Source organism: Arvicanthis niloticus, chromosome 8, assembly GCF_011762505.2.
Source record: "Arvicanthis niloticus isolate mArvNil1 chromosome 8, mArvNil1.pat.X, whole genome shotgun sequence".
Classification (NCBI taxonomy): domain Eukaryota; kingdom Metazoa; phylum Chordata; class Mammalia; order Rodentia; family Muridae; genus Arvicanthis; species Arvicanthis niloticus.
The window spans coordinates 37405197-37423618 of NC_047665.1; the positions used below are offsets into that span (position 1 = coordinate 37405197).

Sequence of the window (18422 nt, forward strand, 5' to 3'; positions counted from 1 at the left end):
CAGAACAAAGGTTTCCATAATTCCCTGTAGGAAACAACATTTCTCACTGGGAGCAGAAGTCAGAATTCACGTCCAAGTGGTTCCTTTTTACCAAGGATGAAGTGAAGACCTACAACAATTGAAGTAGTCCATTAAGGAAATGCCCGTGTTTGTGGCTGAATTTCAGTGTGGCCCAGATTCCTTCTCACGAGTCAAGAGAGACTATGTGACCCACAAATGTTCAGTCTTGGAGCCATATGATAACTAAGAGAAATTAAATTAAAGGATTGGGGTTTGTTTGCCCTCAGAATGATTTTAACAGAATAACAAGATAACAAATATAAGTTATCTGTAATGGCAGCCAGCAGGAGACCCATGCTCCTGGATGGAGCATGGTGTGGGTCTGGGGACATGATCACATCTTACTTCCCTTGTGCCCATCTTCCTAATGGAACACTAAGGATGGCTGCTAATAAGTGCTAATGGCAACAGGCATTTTGCAGCATCCATTTGGAAGGAATTCAGGAAACAGCAGAAGGTGGAAAAGAAGGAGAAAAATGAAAGAATCAAACAGCCACTAAGTCTAGTTTGTCTGTCCCAGAGTCACTGAAAATCCTGTATAATTTCCTGGCAAAAATGACCAGGCTTTAAACCTTTTGGTCAGGTTAGTAGGCATGAAGACAAAAGCAGGACCCAACAAGTCCATGGAGTTGGCTGAGAGATTATGCTCTTGGCGAGTGCTATTGAGTTTTTAGTTACTTCCTTTAGTGTAGTACCTACACACATTTGACGAGCACAAATAAGAATAAGGTCCAGGCAGTAACAATGACCCCTTATTAAATGCAGAGATAGTTATGAGTCACAAGAACTCAGCAGAAAGCCTCAGTTCAGGTAATTAGCTTTCTTTCTTTCTTTCTTTTTATTTTTTCTTTTTTTTTTCTTTTTTCTTTTTTCTTTTTCTTTTTCTTTCTTTCTTTTTTTTTTTTTTTTTTGGTGGCATTTGATTTTGGTCTTTTTCTTTAATTATGCAGAACTGCCCCAAGTATTGAAATGACAGGCTGGAACATGCTGCCTTCCGCAGGGGAGTAGAGCTTCTCAGTCCTAAGAGTCCTCACCACTCTTAGGAGCCAACCACTAATTTCATCCTGTCTCTCCTTTAAATGAAGTTGGAAGCCTCCTAAGCCTTTTGTGTGAACCCAGGGGTGCTGGAGAAAAGTCTGGCAAATTCTGACAAGCATCACTTTAAGAGTACATTTATGCTTTGGCTAAGAAGCCTAAACCAAAAGCTGCTGGGTTGTCATGGCAACAGACATACACACCAGCTTCTGAAATGACACAACCTTCCCAAAGGGATGGGCTCTGGAGGGTAAAGCTGGCTCATCCATGTGCTCAGAAGGGATGGCCCTCGTGACCCTGGCTTGGCTCCACAGGGCACGCCACCCCTGGGCTAGGCAGTATTTCTAACTCTGTCGCTGTCACCAAATTCCCATTTTCCTTTCAAGCCCTGTAAAATTGATGCCAAACAGAAATGTATAACTGCAAAATAAAGATAGTCCTTATCATTACTCCTTCCCAAAATGTTTTCCATAGTTTTCCACAGAGGTTTGGGGTATTGTTATCAGATATTGAAGGGGAACATGGCGGAGCCAAAAGGAAGCCCACTATAGCAGGAAGTGAAGTTGAGCACGGGTAGGAGGCCTTCTTTGGAACATATAGGTCCAAAAATGAGCAGTAAGTTCTCTATTCTGGTAGTTCCTGAGGAATGGAGTATCAACAATAGAACGGAATTCATATGTGAAAACAACAGCAACAACAAACCACACAGGTGAATAATTCATGCGGAATGGTGGCTAAATTCCTGAAGGTGAATCACAGCAAGTTACAGCAGAGGGGAAGGCTGGAGCGTTTCCCTTCCATTAGGCTTGAAAGGAAACCACAGGGACCCTATTCATGAGAAGCACAATTAGCCTCAAGTTCCATTTTTGTGACGTTAGCGGTGGTGGTGAATGCTCCACAGCAAGACTTAATTGGCACTCAAACACCTGAGAGGAAGGGAGGTACATAAAGCACCTGGTTGTTAAACGACAAGGTCTCCTTGAAGCTGGGAACATTCCGTACCTGGAGATGGAGCCAGTGTCACAAGCAACCGGAAAATCAAAGTCCCATGTCTGTTGGTAACAGTGGATCCATCCCATTTTTTTCCCCCTCTCTAGACCATAAATATTTAAGTCAAGATACTCTGACGATAAAGATCCCCGCTTCTCAGTTCTGTTTTTCTGCCTTGTGATTAGCCAAAAATTCAATTCCAGTTTTAATTTTGGATGTCTAAAACAAGTTTTAAAACCTAGGGAGAAAGATCCTCGTGTTGTGTATGCCTGGGTATTCCAGCTGGACTTGGTAAATGCATAGGGTTCGGGAAAAGAACTAAAGGAAGAGAATGGGAAGGAAATCCAGCCAACTGTCACGCATCGGGGCAGAACAGAGAGGGTGGTTCGGGGTTAGAGGAAAAGACACTGACCCGTTCTAGGCAGAGCAAAACCTCTGAAGCTTGTCTCAGTCTCTTGTTCCCCACTGTATTACGTCTACCCACCTTGCTTATGTCGTTGCTTTGATTTCGAGACTATTAATGACTACTTAATGTATCTCAGGCTATTCTTAAACTTGCTCTGCAGCCAAGGATGACCTCGAACATCTGATTCACCTCTGCAATGCTGGAACTGCAGGTTCTGACACCACACCCAGTTTTATCCTGTGCTGGAGATCAACTGGAGAAGGCTTCTGTGTACACAGTCTAGTAACAGCATCTGTCCCTGCTCCCTAACCACGCCGCCTGTCCAAGTGCAAGCATTTGAGATTTGCCATCGCCTTCTCCTCTGGTAGCTATCAAGTCCTTCTCAAGATGTCTTCAGATGCGCTCCTTTCACAAAATTCCCTCCACACCACATCACTTCCCCGACAGCCATCATTGGTTCTCTGGTGTTATTCCAATGTGTAGAGTTACCACATAGCCAACTCTTGAGAACTGGGATCTGCTGAAATGAACACCACTGTATGAGCTCGGTGTAGCCAGCCACCTGTGTGCAGGTGTGCACCAGTAGAAAATCTAAGTACCACCCTGCCCTGGGACATCCAGTCCCAGCAGGACTAAGCACTTCTCCCACTGAAACCCAACCCGGCAGTCAAATTAGGGGAAGGGGATCCAATGGCAGGCAATAGAGTCAGAGACAAACCCTTGTGCAACTGTTAGGGGACCCAGATGAAGACCAAGCTGCACATCAGCTCCAGATGTGTAGGCAGCCTAGGTCTAGTGCCTGCATGCTCTTTGGTTGGGTGGTTCAGCCTCTGTGAGCCCCATGGGCCCAGGTTAGCTGACTCTGTAGGTCTTCTTGTGGTGTCCTTGACCCCTCCAGCTCCCTCAACTCTATCCCCTACTCTTCCACAAGTTCCGCCTGATGTTTGGCTGTGGGTCCCTGCATCTGTGTGTCCATCTGCTGCTGGATGAAACCTCTCAGAAGACAGTAATGCTGGGTTCCCCTTCTCTGAGAAAGGGAGAGGGCCATGGGAGGAGGGTTTTGTAAGGGTGGGACTGGGAAGAGAGGGAGCTGAAATCAGGATTACAGTGAATAAATAAATAAATAAGAACATCTACAAGTTCTGTAAACTTTAGAGCTCTTTTCTGAGGTTCGGAAGTCATAGAATCTAGAATTCGTATTTCCGCATCAACATGGAAGTGTGAGAGACACTGGGAAGTAGAAGTCTGTGACTAAAGTTCCTGTAGCACCCAGAGAAGCCGTTATACTGCATTCATATATTTGGGGATGGCGCCAATTTGCCTTGATTGCTCTGCCCCTCCTTAGGCTTGGGAAATACCACTGTGGCACCACCTTGTGGCCACGACCCAGAATGCTTACAGAAGAATCTTGTACTTGTCCATCACAAAGGTTTTGGCTCCTCAGACTCATCAGGGGCCTCATCTGGAGTCAATGGGAGGGGAGGCCCTTGGTTGTGTGAAGGCTTGATGCCCCAGTGTAGAGGAATGTCAGGGCAGTGAGGCAGGCGGGAGTGTGTAGGTGGGTGGGGGAGCACTCTCATAGAAGCAGGGGAAAGGGGATGGAATAGGGGGTTTGCAGAGGAGAAATTGGGAAACGGGATAACATTTGAATTGTAAATAAATAAAATATTCAATAAAAAGTGAAGTGAAATACAGTTTTAGAAAATCCTAAATCTAGAGAGAGCTTTTAAATTTTTTAGCTGAAGTGAACCCAGTGAGGATTCATAATAGTTACCATGAAAACCAAACTAATGTTTGTACATAATATTCATTGCTAGATCTCCTTCTACATTGTTTGATTGCATTTCCACACAGTCTCTTAAGTAAAATTGACCACTGGTCTGTAAAAGTTCCCAGATTCCCGTTTATGCTCATTGTTTCTTCACAGACTGCTTAACTTCTTTTTTTTTTTTTTTTACTTGTATCCCTAATAATTTTTAATTAGTAGTAAGATATCTATGAGATTAGATCTTGATCAGGGAGAGGGATGGAGGTGTGTGTGTGTGTATGGTGTGTGTGGTGTGTATGTGTGTGTTGTGTCTGTGTGATGTGTATGCATGTGGTATGTGTGTGTGTTGTGTGTGTGTTTGTGATATGTGTGTGGTATGTGTGTGTTTGTGGTGTGTATGTATGTGTGGTATGTTTGTGGTATGTGTGTGTGGTACGTGTGTTTGTGATGTGTGTGGTATGTGTGTATTTGTGGTAGGTGTGTGTGTTTGTGGTGTGTATGTGTGTGTTTGTGGTGTGTATGTGTGCTTGTGATACATGCATGTGGTATGTGTGTGTTTGTGGTGTGTATGTGTGTGTTTGTGGTGTGTATGTGTGTGTGGTGTGTCTGTGGTATGTGTGTGGTGTGTGTGTTTGTGATATGTGTGTGGTATGTGTGTATTTGTGGTACGTGTGTGTGTTTGTGGTGTGTATGTGTGTGTTTGTAGGGTATGTGTGTGTGTGTGGTCTGTATGTGTGTGCTGTGTTTGTGGTATGTGTGTGGGGGTGGTGAGTAGCACTGTAACGGGAAGTACCCCGCATCTCCTGACCATCCCCACTCACAGATCCCAGTGTTCCTGGGACTGGTGGGAGTTGCAAAATCTGATTAAGGTACAGTTAGGGAGAAGGCAATTTAAAAGCTTCTATTTCTTTAGTTTTAGGATTGTTCTAGACAAAGAAATGGAAAGAAGTGCCCTTGGCATTTACATTTTCTCCTACTTGGAGATAGTACTTGAGGTTTCTATAGAAATTCGCTACCGAACAAGAATACTCTGGAAAGGGGGGGGGGGGCACTAAGGATACTGGATACTGACAATGGGGCTCCTGTCAAGACAAGCCAGGCATGGTGGTACATGCCTGTCATCCCAGAATTTGAGAGTCGGAGGCCAAAAGATCAGGAGTTGAAGGTCTTTCTTGCACTGCTGTCTGGGAACAAGAAAAACACAAAAGGAGAACAGAGAAAGAAGTTCATCTCTCCCCCTCCACTCCCCAGCTCCTCTCTCCCCATGGGAGGTCAAAGCGAAAGATCTGTATGTCTTAACTTGAATTTCTGAGCTGGAAAGCAGTGTTTCACTATTCTAAAATAGATTAAAGCAAAGGCTGGATACTGGATGTAAGACTATACAAATTAAACCAATGAAACCCCTCACTGGAAGGCGTCTGAAGGACAGTCTGGGAGGGGTGATCCATGGAACTCCCCCACACCCTGGCTTTGGAAACATAGGTTTTTGACTGTCAGCCACCCCCACTTCTTGTGGTCCTTTAGCGAATTCAGGCAAGTAGGAAGTTGTGTTTCTTAGGGGTCAAAAGTCAAACTTGTAGAAGGCTGAAGCAGGGGTGGGTTTGAAGTGTTGGTTCATTCAATGAGCTTCTGGGTTCCCAAATGACGCTAAGTTTGCCCCCAATGCCAGTGCTCAGGAAACAAATTGTTAAGTGTAGTCAACTTTATTTGTGTGGGATTAAAAACCACAGGGACGCTTGGTTTTTTTTTAAATAACAAGTTTGTTTTTGTTGTTCTTGTTTGTTTGTTTGTTTGTTTCATGTAACCAAGGCTGGCCTTGAATTCTCTATATAGCCAAGGATAACAACTAACTTCTGATCTTTCCTTCAGTTCCTAGAATTATATTATATTATATGTGCTAGAACTATAGACATATACCAACCAATATGCCCAATTTATACAGTGCTGAGATAGAACCCAGGACCTTATACATGCTGACAACTACTCTACCAACAGAACCAGCTACATCCTCAGCCCACACATGAGCCATTTTTGCCTTCATGCAGGTCTATGTACCATGTGCATATAGTACCCATGGAGGCCAGAGGAGAGCATTGTATTTTCTGGGACTGGAATTACAGATGGTTTGAACCACCATATAGGTGTTGGGAGTCAAACCTTGATCTTAGCAGAGCAGCCAGCAGAGCTCTTAACAGCCCCAAGGGAGCCACTTTAGAAAGCCTTTTGCTCAGCAAGATAGTTCCATAAATGATTGTTACTTACAAGTTAAAGACTGAACAAAACCACCCAGAACTCCATAAAAGCTTTAATTTCAGGCTACTGTGTGCAGAAGAGAGGGACATTATTTTACTTCCATTTGTTGAAGCGGTGATGGAGGTCCTTTTGTTAGATATTTGCATAGCTACACATAGCTACACATTTTTTTTTTCAATATGCAGAGAAGACGGGGTTGGTTTTCCCTCGGTAAGGCTATGATAATGAACATGGGTGGTCTAGAGTATACCTGTGCTAAGCAAATGAAAACCAACAGCAGGCTTAGATGTGGAAGGTTCATGTGTAATACTGGTGTCCAAGAGGCTCAAGCAAGAGGACTATCTTAAGATTTAGGTCAACCCAGGCTTTATAGTGAGGTCCAGAGAAGCTAGTGCTACAGAGTGGCCCTGTCTCTTAAAAACAAATCAAAGTGGAATGAAAAGAAGAAGAAGAAAGGAAGAACGGAAGTCAGATTGCAGACATAAGTGTTCTGAAGGACTTTGGAAGTTCAGCGTGGCAACCAGAGAGACACTCACTATAAATCCTTGGTTTAACTTTGAAATGAACCTCTCAAGAATCTCTCAAATACTCATTTTTTTTTTGTATGTAAGTTGCTATCTTCTGTTTATTCTCTACATTTTTTTGAAGTTAAAAAACCACATGCATACTTCTCAGAAACTCATTTGTATGAATTCCACTTGTCACACAGTGATTTTCAAATTGGTGACTATTCCCTGTGAAAACACAAGACCCCATGCAATTTCAAACAGAAAAAAATATAGAGAGGAAAATCTTAAGATTTATGGCACAAGATTGCCTCTGAAATGAAGATGGTGAGAGCCAAGAGCCTAGAGGCTGGGAACTGGAGCCTGCAGGCTGGGGCTGGAGGGCAGGAACCTGGGAGATGGAGGTTAAAGGCCAGGACTGGAAGCAGGAAGCTCTAAACTAGAGGGTGGATTCTAGGGGTTAGAGGTTAGGGGTCAGAGGCTAGTGGCTGGAACCTAGAGACTGGGGCTAAAGGTTAGAGGTGGAGGCTGGTGGCTCTGAGGACTAGAGGTTGGTGGCTGGAGGCTAGGGACTGCTGGGTCTAGAGGCTGAGACCCAGAGAATAGAAGCTGAAAGCTAGAGGTTGGGGGGCAGGGGGCAATAAAGCTTTGCATCTCCAGGAGACCAGAGTTAAGGAGGAGGTGGTTTCATTAAATACTTCCTCTTTTCCTTTCAGCTTGTGTGCACGTATGTGAGTGTGTGCACGTATGTGAGTGTGTGCATGAGCATGTGTGTGTGTGTGTCACTGTGCATGGTTGAAGGTTAGAGGAAAATCTGTAAGAGTTGATTCTCCCTCAGGGGCCGTGAATCTTGAACTGGTTGATTTTCTCTGCAAGATAAAGAATTAAAAGGCAGGAAAAGTCTTGAGCACATTAGAGGAGGAGACATTGAAAACACCACAGAGAATAGCAGACAGAGTCAGCGGTTGAAGAAAGATGTTTATTGGGGTGAGGAAACACACAGGTGTAGCAGACACAGAGGGAAAAACCTCTCTGCAAAGCAAAGGGGGCATCGGGGAGCCTCAGATCCAGTCTCTCATCCAGGGCTGGGGTTTAAGTGTCTTTGATAGGTCCTCCTCCCTAATTTAGGGATGGTCCGTTTGAATAAAGACAGGGTAGCTGAAAGGTCCACAACCTTGGTATAAACATCTGGCTTTGAACTTGTCTGACCAGTCCACTCACCGGCTGAAGAAAAATGCCTACTAGACCTTTGTTTTAAACTACAAGGCTTTGGTCTCTGGTCAGAAGGGCAAGGAAGAAGCCACCATCTTGGAAGTTGACTTAACCTTATTTCCTCTCTTAGTCATGGCAGTCATGGCCCCTCTCCCTATCTATCTGCCTATCAGGCATCAAACTCCTACTCTGTGGTGGTTTGAATGAGAATGGTCCCATAGGCTCATGTAAGGGACGCTTGGTTCCTAGTTAGTGGAAATGCGTGAGCATTAGAAGTGGCCTTGCTGGAGTAGTGTGTGGCCTGTTGGAGGAGGTATATCACTGTGGGTGGGCTTTGAGGTTTCAGAAACTCAAGACAGTCCAGTCTCACTCTCTTTTTGCCTCCTACTTGCTGGTCAGGATGTAGCTCTTAGCTACTGCTTCTGTATCATGCGTGCATGCCTGCTTGCCGCCATGCTCCCTGCTGTGATGACCATAGATTAACTTTCAGAAACTGTAAGTAAGCCTCAATTAAATACTTTCTTCTATAAGTTTGCCTTGGTCATGGTGTTGCATCTCAGCAATAGTAATTTACCCTGACCTTCTGAACAGCCAACCGATCTTTGGAGCGATGTGGGGGAGGGCAGCGGAGCATGCAGGAAGAGTTGTGAGCATCAGCCTATATGGATCATTTCATGGATGCTCCTGTAATCCACCTTGTAGGCTCATTTGAAACCTTTGAAGTGAATCAGATAAGAAACATTCAAACTGTGCTAAACGCGCAAGCTTCCTTTGCTTTTGGTTGTACAGATGTGGTCTGAAGGTACTTACTGTTGTCCTAAGGTCACTGTCAGTTTGACTAGATTTGGAAGCACCCAGAAAACACACCTCTGGGTATTTCCAGAGAGGTTTAACTGCAGATAGAAATATGTGGAGAACAGGAAGGGGTAGGCTGTGGTCCTGGACTGAATAAAGCAGAGCCAATGGTCGGAGCAGCAGTGACCCACTGCCTCAAGCCCCTGACAGCATGGCTTCCCTGCCATAGAATTGTGAGCCCTAAAAAACCCTTCTTTCCTTAAGTTACTAATGCTGTGTGGTTTGATCACAACAAGAAAAGTATCTGTCCGTGAGCATGAAGAGGGGCTTTGTTCTCAACTGAAAGAGAAAGTTGCAAGGCGTGTTATGAATATGACATGAAAAGAATTTTGAATATTTAAAAGAGGAAATGAGAGGACTTTGCTATACAAGGTCCGTGCTGCGGGGAGCAAATCCCTTCCCTGCTGGAGACTGTACCCTGGGTCTCCTCTATGCTAATCACATGTCCACCACTGAGCTACACTCATAGCTCCAACTCCTATTTTTTTGGTATTGTTTAATTTTTACACAGCCACAAAGACATTAGCTTTGTGTCAGATCAAAACAAAATCAAGAGTTTTGTATCTTGGTGCAAGTCTTGTAGTTTTGACAACTGTGTCTGTGTTTGTTTGTGTGCCTCTAATTAGCATATTCTTAGGCCATGAAGTGATTCCCTAGACACTGATATTTTAGAGAAAAAAACCAAAACAACCGGTACAGTGTGGCACGAAGCGATGCTAACAGATTTCAAGATGCCGACTCTCCGACAAGCCCCTTGCTCCCAGCTTCATATGGTAGTTTTATGCCTCCAAGAAACTTCACAGCTCAGGTGACCTTTTGCTTCTAACCAGCAGTATTGTCATCTGATGACTAGCTTTCCGATTCTGTAGTCTCTTTTCTCTTTGATGGTTCCCTGGTCCATCTTTATCATCAGCTTGATTGGATTTGGAATCTCTCAGGAGACACACCTCTGCACATGTCTGTGATAGTGTTTTCAGAGAGGTTTACTGAAGGGGTATCCACTGTGAACGGAAGATTCCCCATGCCATGGGCTGGAGTTCCAGACTGAACCAAGCAGAAAGGGAGCCATGTACAAGCACTAGTCTATGGCTTTACTCCTTACTGTGATAGACTGTGTCCCTTCAATATGTGAGCCAACACGACCCTTTCTGCCTTCAGCTGCTTTTTGTAAGGTATCTGATCAGAGCACTAAGAAAAGTAAGTAATGCAAATGTGTTACAAGTCGCCAACCTGAGAGTGAAGGGCTCTGGGATTCCAGCAAGCGCCTGTTTACTGACCTCTGCTTGATTTGCCTTTTCTTTTACTTGCAGCCTTATCCCTTTCCTCTCTTTCCCTCCGCACCTTTGATTTTGTCTGGCCATGGCTGGAGACAGCTAAAATATCTGTGCAGATCACACAAAGAAAACTCTCTCACCCACAGGTCCCTTGAATTATTCAAAGTATCTCCCCTCTCTCGAGTTTCCAAATGTTTTTTGTTTGCTTGGTTTGTTTTTGTCTTCCTTGGCAGCGGGAGCTGACACTGGATGTAAGGCAACTGTAGGAATCAATCTTCAATTGCTCTCTCTCTCTCTCTCTCTCTCTCTCTCTCTCTCTCTCTCTCTCTCTCTCTCCTCTCTTCTCCCTTTCTCTCTCTATCTGTGTAGGGGTTGGGAATGGGAGGGTTTGCCCATTGGCAATTACTTTGGAAGATGCTGATAGGAAAATAAGAACTCTGAACCTATATAAGGAGTTCTTATACCAGGGTAAATCAAATCAAAACAACAATCAGGTAGTGCTGTAGGAAAACCAGATACAGAATTAGGTAGTGATGCAGATCTGGGAACCCAGCTACTTACAGTCCCTAGAACAGCTGTTGATAGACAATTGAGCAGGTGGTTGGGATGGAAACTAAAGGTCCCAGAGCCGAGAGGCTGTTCATCTCACTGTTTTCATACCTGCTGCAGTGCCCTCTCTGACTTCACCCCAAATCTCCAATCTCATGACTTCAAAGGAAACAGACAACTAGGAGTGTGTCTGTGTGTGGTACAAAGCAGCCAGCCAGAAGCCAGTACCTGAAGCCTGAGGAATATGCCTGCTACAAGCAGTTCAGTAAGACATAAGGGGCAGCATCACAGAAGTCAGCCATGCAGCCTCTGCCATGGTCTGGGATGTGTGTGTCTCCTTCCATGTTGAAAAATCTAAATCCACAGCCATAGCCACACCCCATGAAGTCCTGTAGGGGAGGAGTCAGGGGAGAAACCTGAGTGTGACTGAAGCAATGTGTCTGCCTGCCAGTCTTGCCAAGGAGCAGGTCAGCAGACAGAAAGCCAAGAGCAAGCTGGGTTGCTCTGTAAGTCGATGCTGCATCTCCCAGAGCAGGAGCATCTGGCATAGCAGTAGACCCAGGTTCAGAGGCTGCCGGGAGAGTCACTAGGTCAAGGCAATGCCTCCTGCCCAGACCACTTCATCTCGAGGAGGCCTGCTCGTCAGTGGGGACAGAAGGATTTACTAGAGGTTTTATTTAGGCCTTGCTCCTGTGCCCTGTATGGGTTGGAAAGAGCAAAGTGTGTTCTTACCTTCCTCTACAGAAGCAGACAGTCACAGACAAGGGACTCCTTTCCCAGTCATGCCTGCACTCCAGCTACAGTCAGAGGCTAGTCTATCGAACTCAGACCTCTACCTGCTGAGTTCCTCTTCTTACCCAGTGACACTAAGAACACTGCCATTTTGGGCAGAGGGGATGTGTCAGTGTGTAACATATTTGCCATGCAAGCCTGAATACCTGTGTTTGGACTTCTAGGACCGACATAAAGCCAGGCACAGTAGGGTACACTTGTAATCCCCATGCTGGGGCGAAATATGCAAGCTGAGGTTTACTGACCAGCCAGTCTAGCTGAAACGGCCAGGTTCTAGGAGAGACATCATCTCAAAAACTAAGGTGAAGGATGTAGGAAAACACTCAACATTGGCTTCTGGCTCCTACATGTGAGTGCAAAGGTGAACACACTCCCAACATCTACAAACACATGTACATATACACAGAGAGAAAATATCCCCTCCCCTAAAAAAGACTACCACTATGTTGAGGCAGGAGAATGACTAATGAACAAAGCACACACAGCAAGTCAGCCAAGCCACAATAACTGTCACTGACATGCCTGTGTTCTTCACCTCAGTGCATAGCATCTTTGTTATTGCTGGCTTCTGGAGGAACACAAGGAAGTCATCTCCTTTCATTTGGCTGGCCCCATACAGGTCACCACCCTGTAGTCTGTTCCATCCAAATTCTGCCTTTCTCGGAAGGGATGGCAGGTTTCTGTGTGGGCTGCAGTGCCTGCCTGCGTTCATGTGCCTGAGCAGCTAACACTCTACTTTGGTGATGGCTGACACACATCTTGTTTCCCAGAAGAACAGGTGGCAGGTCCTGAGAGGCCAGAAATGCCTTTCCTGTGACATGTCCGAGATGCCTGCTGCCTGGTACTGTGCAATTCATTTGATGGTGGGGAAGGGTGCAAAGTTGACCAAGGAGGGATGCCGTTGTCAACCTGGCATTCCCCTGTAATGGAAGCCTGCTATTGTCCTAAGTCCATTGTCGCCAATCTTAGGCTTCCTTTACACAATAGCGACACAGCCATGTGCCTATTCCCTGCTCAGTGCCTGACATAGCTCACATCTTTTAATCCTTACAAAATACCATGACATTTATATCATTACAATAATGATTTCACAATTTAGACCAATAATCACAGAGATAATACAATAATAATTACTACAGAGGAAGATTTGAAACCAGACCTCATTGTTATCAAACTTAGACACAGACTTTCTTTCTTTTAACCTCTCCTGAGTGGCAGATTCAACAACAATAGCAACAACAACACATGGCTGCAGGATACCCAACCACCTGTGCCCAACTGTCATTCTCAGGCCCTGCCCAACACCACTGTCATCATTTACAAAGGCCAGGTGTAAAGTGTGCATGGTGGCATGTACCCATAACCTCAACACTCAGGAGGGGGAGGGGAAAGAATTATTGAGATTGAGGATAGCCTGTGCTACATAGTATGTTCCAGGACAGCCCAGGCTATGGAAAAAGACCCTGTCTCTAGGAAAAGTACAGGTGCATCCCTGGTACTGCTCTGCAGACTCCACTTTCCCTGGGGAGGGCTGAGTCCTGGGGCTCCGTCTGGGTCACAGGGTCCAAATGAGCTCTCCCTCTAATAGCTGCTCAGTATCACATGTTTGGGTCTCTGTAGTAGCCCAGGATTGTTTCTCTGATTGCCTCTTTTTAAAGGCAAATCTCCAAAGGAGGGTGATGTGCTATGATTTTCATTCCTAGGTTCTGCCATTTCCCATGTGGCTGAAAAATAATATTCCTCATAGGCTGTGGGGGTGAAAGGAAAATGTAAGAAGACTCAATTTGAGACAGACGTTAGGACCCACTGTCTTTTGTCTGTTTGGGAGGGTATGTACATGCATGCATGTATGCATGTGTGTAGTGTGTGTGTGCACACACACACGAGTTTGCCTATGTGTGCACGGATGTCATAGCACACTTGTGGAGATCAGGGAACACCTTGTAGGAGTTGGTTTTCTTCTTCTACCATGTGAGTTCCTGGCATTGAACTCAGACTGTCAGGCTCGGTGGCCAGGTCCTTTACCTGCTGAGTCAGTTTGCCCAGGAACCTTTGATTTTGTCATTGTTTTTGTTTTCATTTTCAGGCTTGAGATGGAACCCACTAAGCTACACAACCCCATCTGTTGAACCACAGCCCCAGCCGGAATATAGTTCTGATTCAACTCAAACCTAAGCCTAAGGTTGGGCCAGCGGGGGCCTGTGGGGAGCACATGAGACACTAATTAGCCGTGTTTAGATTGACTTGGCAGTCATAAGCTGTGTACTTCTTACTGCCATCCAAAATCTCTTTATGTGTTTCAGAAACTGGAGCTAACTAACAATGACAGATGACATTAAAGAGTTTGGATCCTGTCCTAGTTACTTTTTGTCAACTTGATACAAGCTAGAGTTATCTGGGAACCTCAGCTGAGAAAATGCCTCCATCAGATTGCCTGTTGGCAAGGCTGGGTGGCAGTTTTCTTGACTGATGTGGAAAGCCCAGCCCACTTTGACGGTGCCTCTTCGGGGCAGGTGGTCTTGGGTTGTTTAAGAAAACAAGCTGAGCAAGCAACAAGGAGCAAGCCAGTAAGCAGAGATCCTCCACGGCTCAGTGTCTGTCTCCAGGTTCCTGCCTTGAGTTTCAGCTGTGACTTCCCTCAATGATGACCTATGACCTGTAAGCCAAATAAAGTCTTCACTCTGCAAGTTGCTTTGGGTCATAGTGTTTTATCACAGTAATAGAATCCTAACAAAGATAAGCCTCCAAACTAGAGGTATAGCTTTCTAAGGCTTATACCATGTGGCACACAGTAAGAGTGGGTTTCTACCCGGGAGATTTGAGTCCTGACCATGTATTGGATATTGTCAGGACATGATGAATTTTATTAGGTGGTGAGGTAGAAAAATGATGTTATTTGGGCACACTTACCAAAATATTTAGGGTTGACATGTTATGTCTATAATTTATTTTAAAATGTTTCAGCTGGGAAATAAATGAAGTAAATATGACAGATTATTAGCATTGTACATTTAAATGACAGGCATATGGGATGCATGACACCATTTATCAACTTGTCTGTATATTTAAAATTTCTCAAAAAAGATGTAAAAAAAAATTAAAGCTTTTTAGTAGTTAAAAAAAAATTCAGTTGTGTGGTAAGAATGACATTGGGTTTCCTGGTAAGCAAAATTCTAGGAAAGCCCTGTGATTTTTATCTCTAGTACACGTGCCCTGTGCAATCTCCTCACTTTCAGTGTTTGCGAGATCTGTGAATGGATATAATGTTATTTACTTCCATGGGCAGATTATGTCATAAATCAAAGCTGCAGGGCTGAAGAGGTTTCATTGAGAGGTCCTTGGTCAGCTGACTCTGAGCTCATCAAAAGGAGTGTTATCTTGGGTATTGGAGTCTAATCTGATCAATCAAGCTCTTTGAAGGAGATCATGGCAGCAACAAGTGACTCTTATGGCCTTGAAGAAGCAAAGGGGCAGGTTGTGGAAAGTGCCTTGAGGAGTGGGCAGGGAACCCTGGGAAGCTGCTGCTTAGTGAGGTCCCTCAGACCTGCTGCTACACAGAACTGAATTCTGCTTCTAGATAAGAACTCAGGTGATATGTCCACACGCTGATGTCAGGATTGGGGGACCAATGAATTGGTAGACGCTTCAGCTAATTTATGTCCAGCTTTTCACTCATGGAAACTGGAGGTAACTAATTAAGGCTATTAACTTTATGAATCAATAGGGCATGAAAAACAGGTTTCAACTAAAGAGCCAATACTAATTAGTTAGACCATAGCCTTGGGTGCTGTGTAACAAAGGATGTTAGGGATGCTCTTGGAGCTAGAGGGAGAGATGTGATTGATTAGCAATGTGATTGATTAGCAATGTCTGCATAGACTGGGAAGTCATAGCATATGTAGCTTTTACTACCATTCGAGATCCCTTATGTATTGGAGGAAACTGTCCTTAATTAACTTATTTTTTCTCAATGACAATATAGGACTGAAAGTCTTAAGTCTTCGATTGGAAGGGACATTGTGCTGTGAGAAAAGACTCATAGAGAGAAGAGGAGAGAAATTATCAAGAGTAGAGAAGTAGGTTATAGCAGTTTCAAAATCTCATGATAGTTTTGTAGGCAGGTGTGGGCAGTAAGAAGCTCCCGCCTTTCTCTCCCCTAGATGTTCTCATTGCTTCACCCCTTTAGTTCAATCCCTTTGAGTATGCACAGATCTCCTCTAAATTGTAAAATCCATCTCCTAAAATGTTGTTCAATTCTGCTCTTCTCTCTAAGGCTCTGATACATCAAGGTTCATGACCATCCCAAAGGAATGACAGAATTCCTGAGACACGTATTCCAAAGAGTGTCTGTATATATATTTATATATAGTAAGAATATATTCATACAGTAAAAGTATATGTTTATTGTATATAAGTATATATACATATATAAGTAATACTGTACTTATATAAAATAAGTAAATGTATACTTATTTCACTGGTAACTGCTTAGCGTTGAGCTTAGAAATAATGTCTAGTGACATTTCATATTGAAACTGTGTGCAGATCACAGCATAGCACCCAGCAATCAGCTTCACAATTCAAGTGTCCTCTCTGGAGTGAAGCAGGCTTCTGTCACAACTTTTAGGGTAGAAATTGACTTTGTACACATACTGGTGAAACCATGCAAGTCTAGGCTCCTTCTTTTCCTAGTGACATACCCCCATACCCGCCATGGTATTGTCTCAAAATTGCAAGATTCCCAATACATACAGAATGAAGCAAGACAAAAAAAAAAAAAAAGCAAAACAAAAACAAAACACCGAAGTTCAAACAGCTGGTGCTATCGATCAGTGGTAGAGTGCTTGCCTGGCATGCACAAGGTCTTTTGTTCCATTCTCAACATATTTCTCTCTCTCTCTCTCTCTCTCTCTCTCTCTCTCTCTCTCTCTCTCTCTCTCATCTGAGCCTAAGGAAGATTCCAATGAAAGAAGTGGTTGATCAAGGGTTGAAGGCCAGAGAAAATTACTAATGGCTTATACAGCTATACTAAGGAAAAATACTTTGCTGAATGCAAAATATTTCCTTGTATATGAATTCCATTTAGACTCCAACCAGCCCTGTTTGCTCCTCAACTAGTGGATCACGACTGTGTATTTGACACCATCCTAAAGCACTCATTCATCTTAATTTAACTGTCCGCATCGGAGTCTTTTAACACATAAGAAGGACCCATCATCATGCTGTTAGATACGAATAACAGGATGGGACAGAGCTCTAATGTGAACAACAATCACACAAATAAAATGGTTTGGTAGCTGACTGGAAACAGGCATCCCATTTTATCCCAGACCACTGATGGTTTTCACGCTTAGGTTTCAAGAATTAAATGTCAACATTGACATTTGAAAGCTTTGGCTTAGACATTATTGTCTTTTAGTTGTATTTGAAAAGTTGTAAAGTATGACAACACTCTTCTGAGGGGCCATGGTGTCTTGCTTACAAGTCTCTGATGCTCTTTACTGTCACTGCATGCTAGGGGTCAAAGGTCAACTGTAAGCTCTCATAGTTTCATCAGTGATTCTGTCACGTCATAGATGATAGGTAGACAGCAAAGCTCTCTCCCTCGTGGAAACAGACCCATTCTTTTCTCCATCCCACAGTTTCCTGCTACACTGCCCAACCATCTATTATTTGTTGGCAATAATGATCTTGGTGTATATTTGAACTGCTCTTATTATTCTCCGTTTATTCCCACAGGAAAATTTCATTTTTGGTCAAAATCCATGCCAACTCAACAGGAACCTTCCTGTGAGTTTGATCACTGGGAAAAAAACAAAACAAAACACTCGCAAGAAACGGGACTCATTGATCCTTGAATTTAGCCCCAATCCCAGCACACCCTCTGCATTCAGACACTGCATTCTTGTACTTAACATGTAGATCAGTTGACGAAACACCACGAACAATGTGTGTTTTCCCATCTAGACAGAGGAGTAAAGAGGCCCTCCCCTGCCGGCCACTTTGCTCAAGCTGTATCTGGTTACTTCTAACTGGGATGAGGCTGTGAGGAAGAAATGGAAGAGAGAGGCCGGACTGGAAAATAGAAAGTTCCCTGGAAGTAGATACAAGAACAAGGAAGGCGAGAAGGGAAAACACAAGAGGACAAGTGTGTAGAACAAATAGGAGTGGGTACAAAAGTGTGGGCCATTCTTCTGGGGACACTCACGGTGGAGCCGCCGCCTCCGGATCCTGTCCCTCCATGGCCTGTTTCTGATCCAGTGTAATCGTGAAGGCAACACCATGGTCCCCAAACAGCGGCCTAAGACCTCATGACCACGCCACCAAAGGTCTCACAGCAATTCCGGAAGTCGGTCCAGACGCATAAAAATGACAAAGAATGTTTTTTTAAAGCTTCTCTTCCCCCTTTCTCTCTCTCTTTTTTTAATGTCTGAGGTTTCCGTTGGCTTATTTTATCTCTGGCTTTCCTTTACTTCCCTTCCTTTAACTCCCGACTGGCCCCAAGGCGGCTGCTGGGCTGAGCTCCCTGGGGCCCAGCCTCTCTCAGCCTTCTGTACCATGTTTTATGCATGAACACCGTGCCTTGGTAATTTATTCGAGCAGAGCTGATCCCTGAGCTCCTCTGTCTGCTGTGCGTCAGAGGAGCCAACAGTGACTGGGGAAGGGCAGATGTGTCTACTGGCACAGGAATGACTTGAAATGGCAATACCTGTCTGTGCACT

The 18422-nt window shown here is 44.3% G+C and overlaps 1 protein-coding gene across 5 annotated transcripts in view; it reads right to left on the reverse strand.

The window, feature by feature from the left end:
- Ripor2 (RHO family interacting cell polarization regulator 2) overlaps positions 1-18203 on the reverse strand; it is a 219954-nt gene extending 201751 nt beyond the window's left edge. For 2 of the 5 annotated variants that reach the window (XM_076939230.1, XM_076939233.1), the window contains exon 1: positions 17909-18195. In XM_076939230.1, coding sequence (XP_076795345.1) covers positions 17909-17984 — 76 coding nt within the window. In that variant the 5' untranslated portion in view covers positions 17985-18195. Of the gene's footprint in view, positions 1-17908 lie in introns of all 5 variants that reach the window. The other 3 variants (XM_076939227.1, XM_076939231.1, XM_076939232.1) reach the window with 3 other exon arrangements.
- Between the last annotated feature and the right edge of the window lie 219 nt (positions 18204-18422).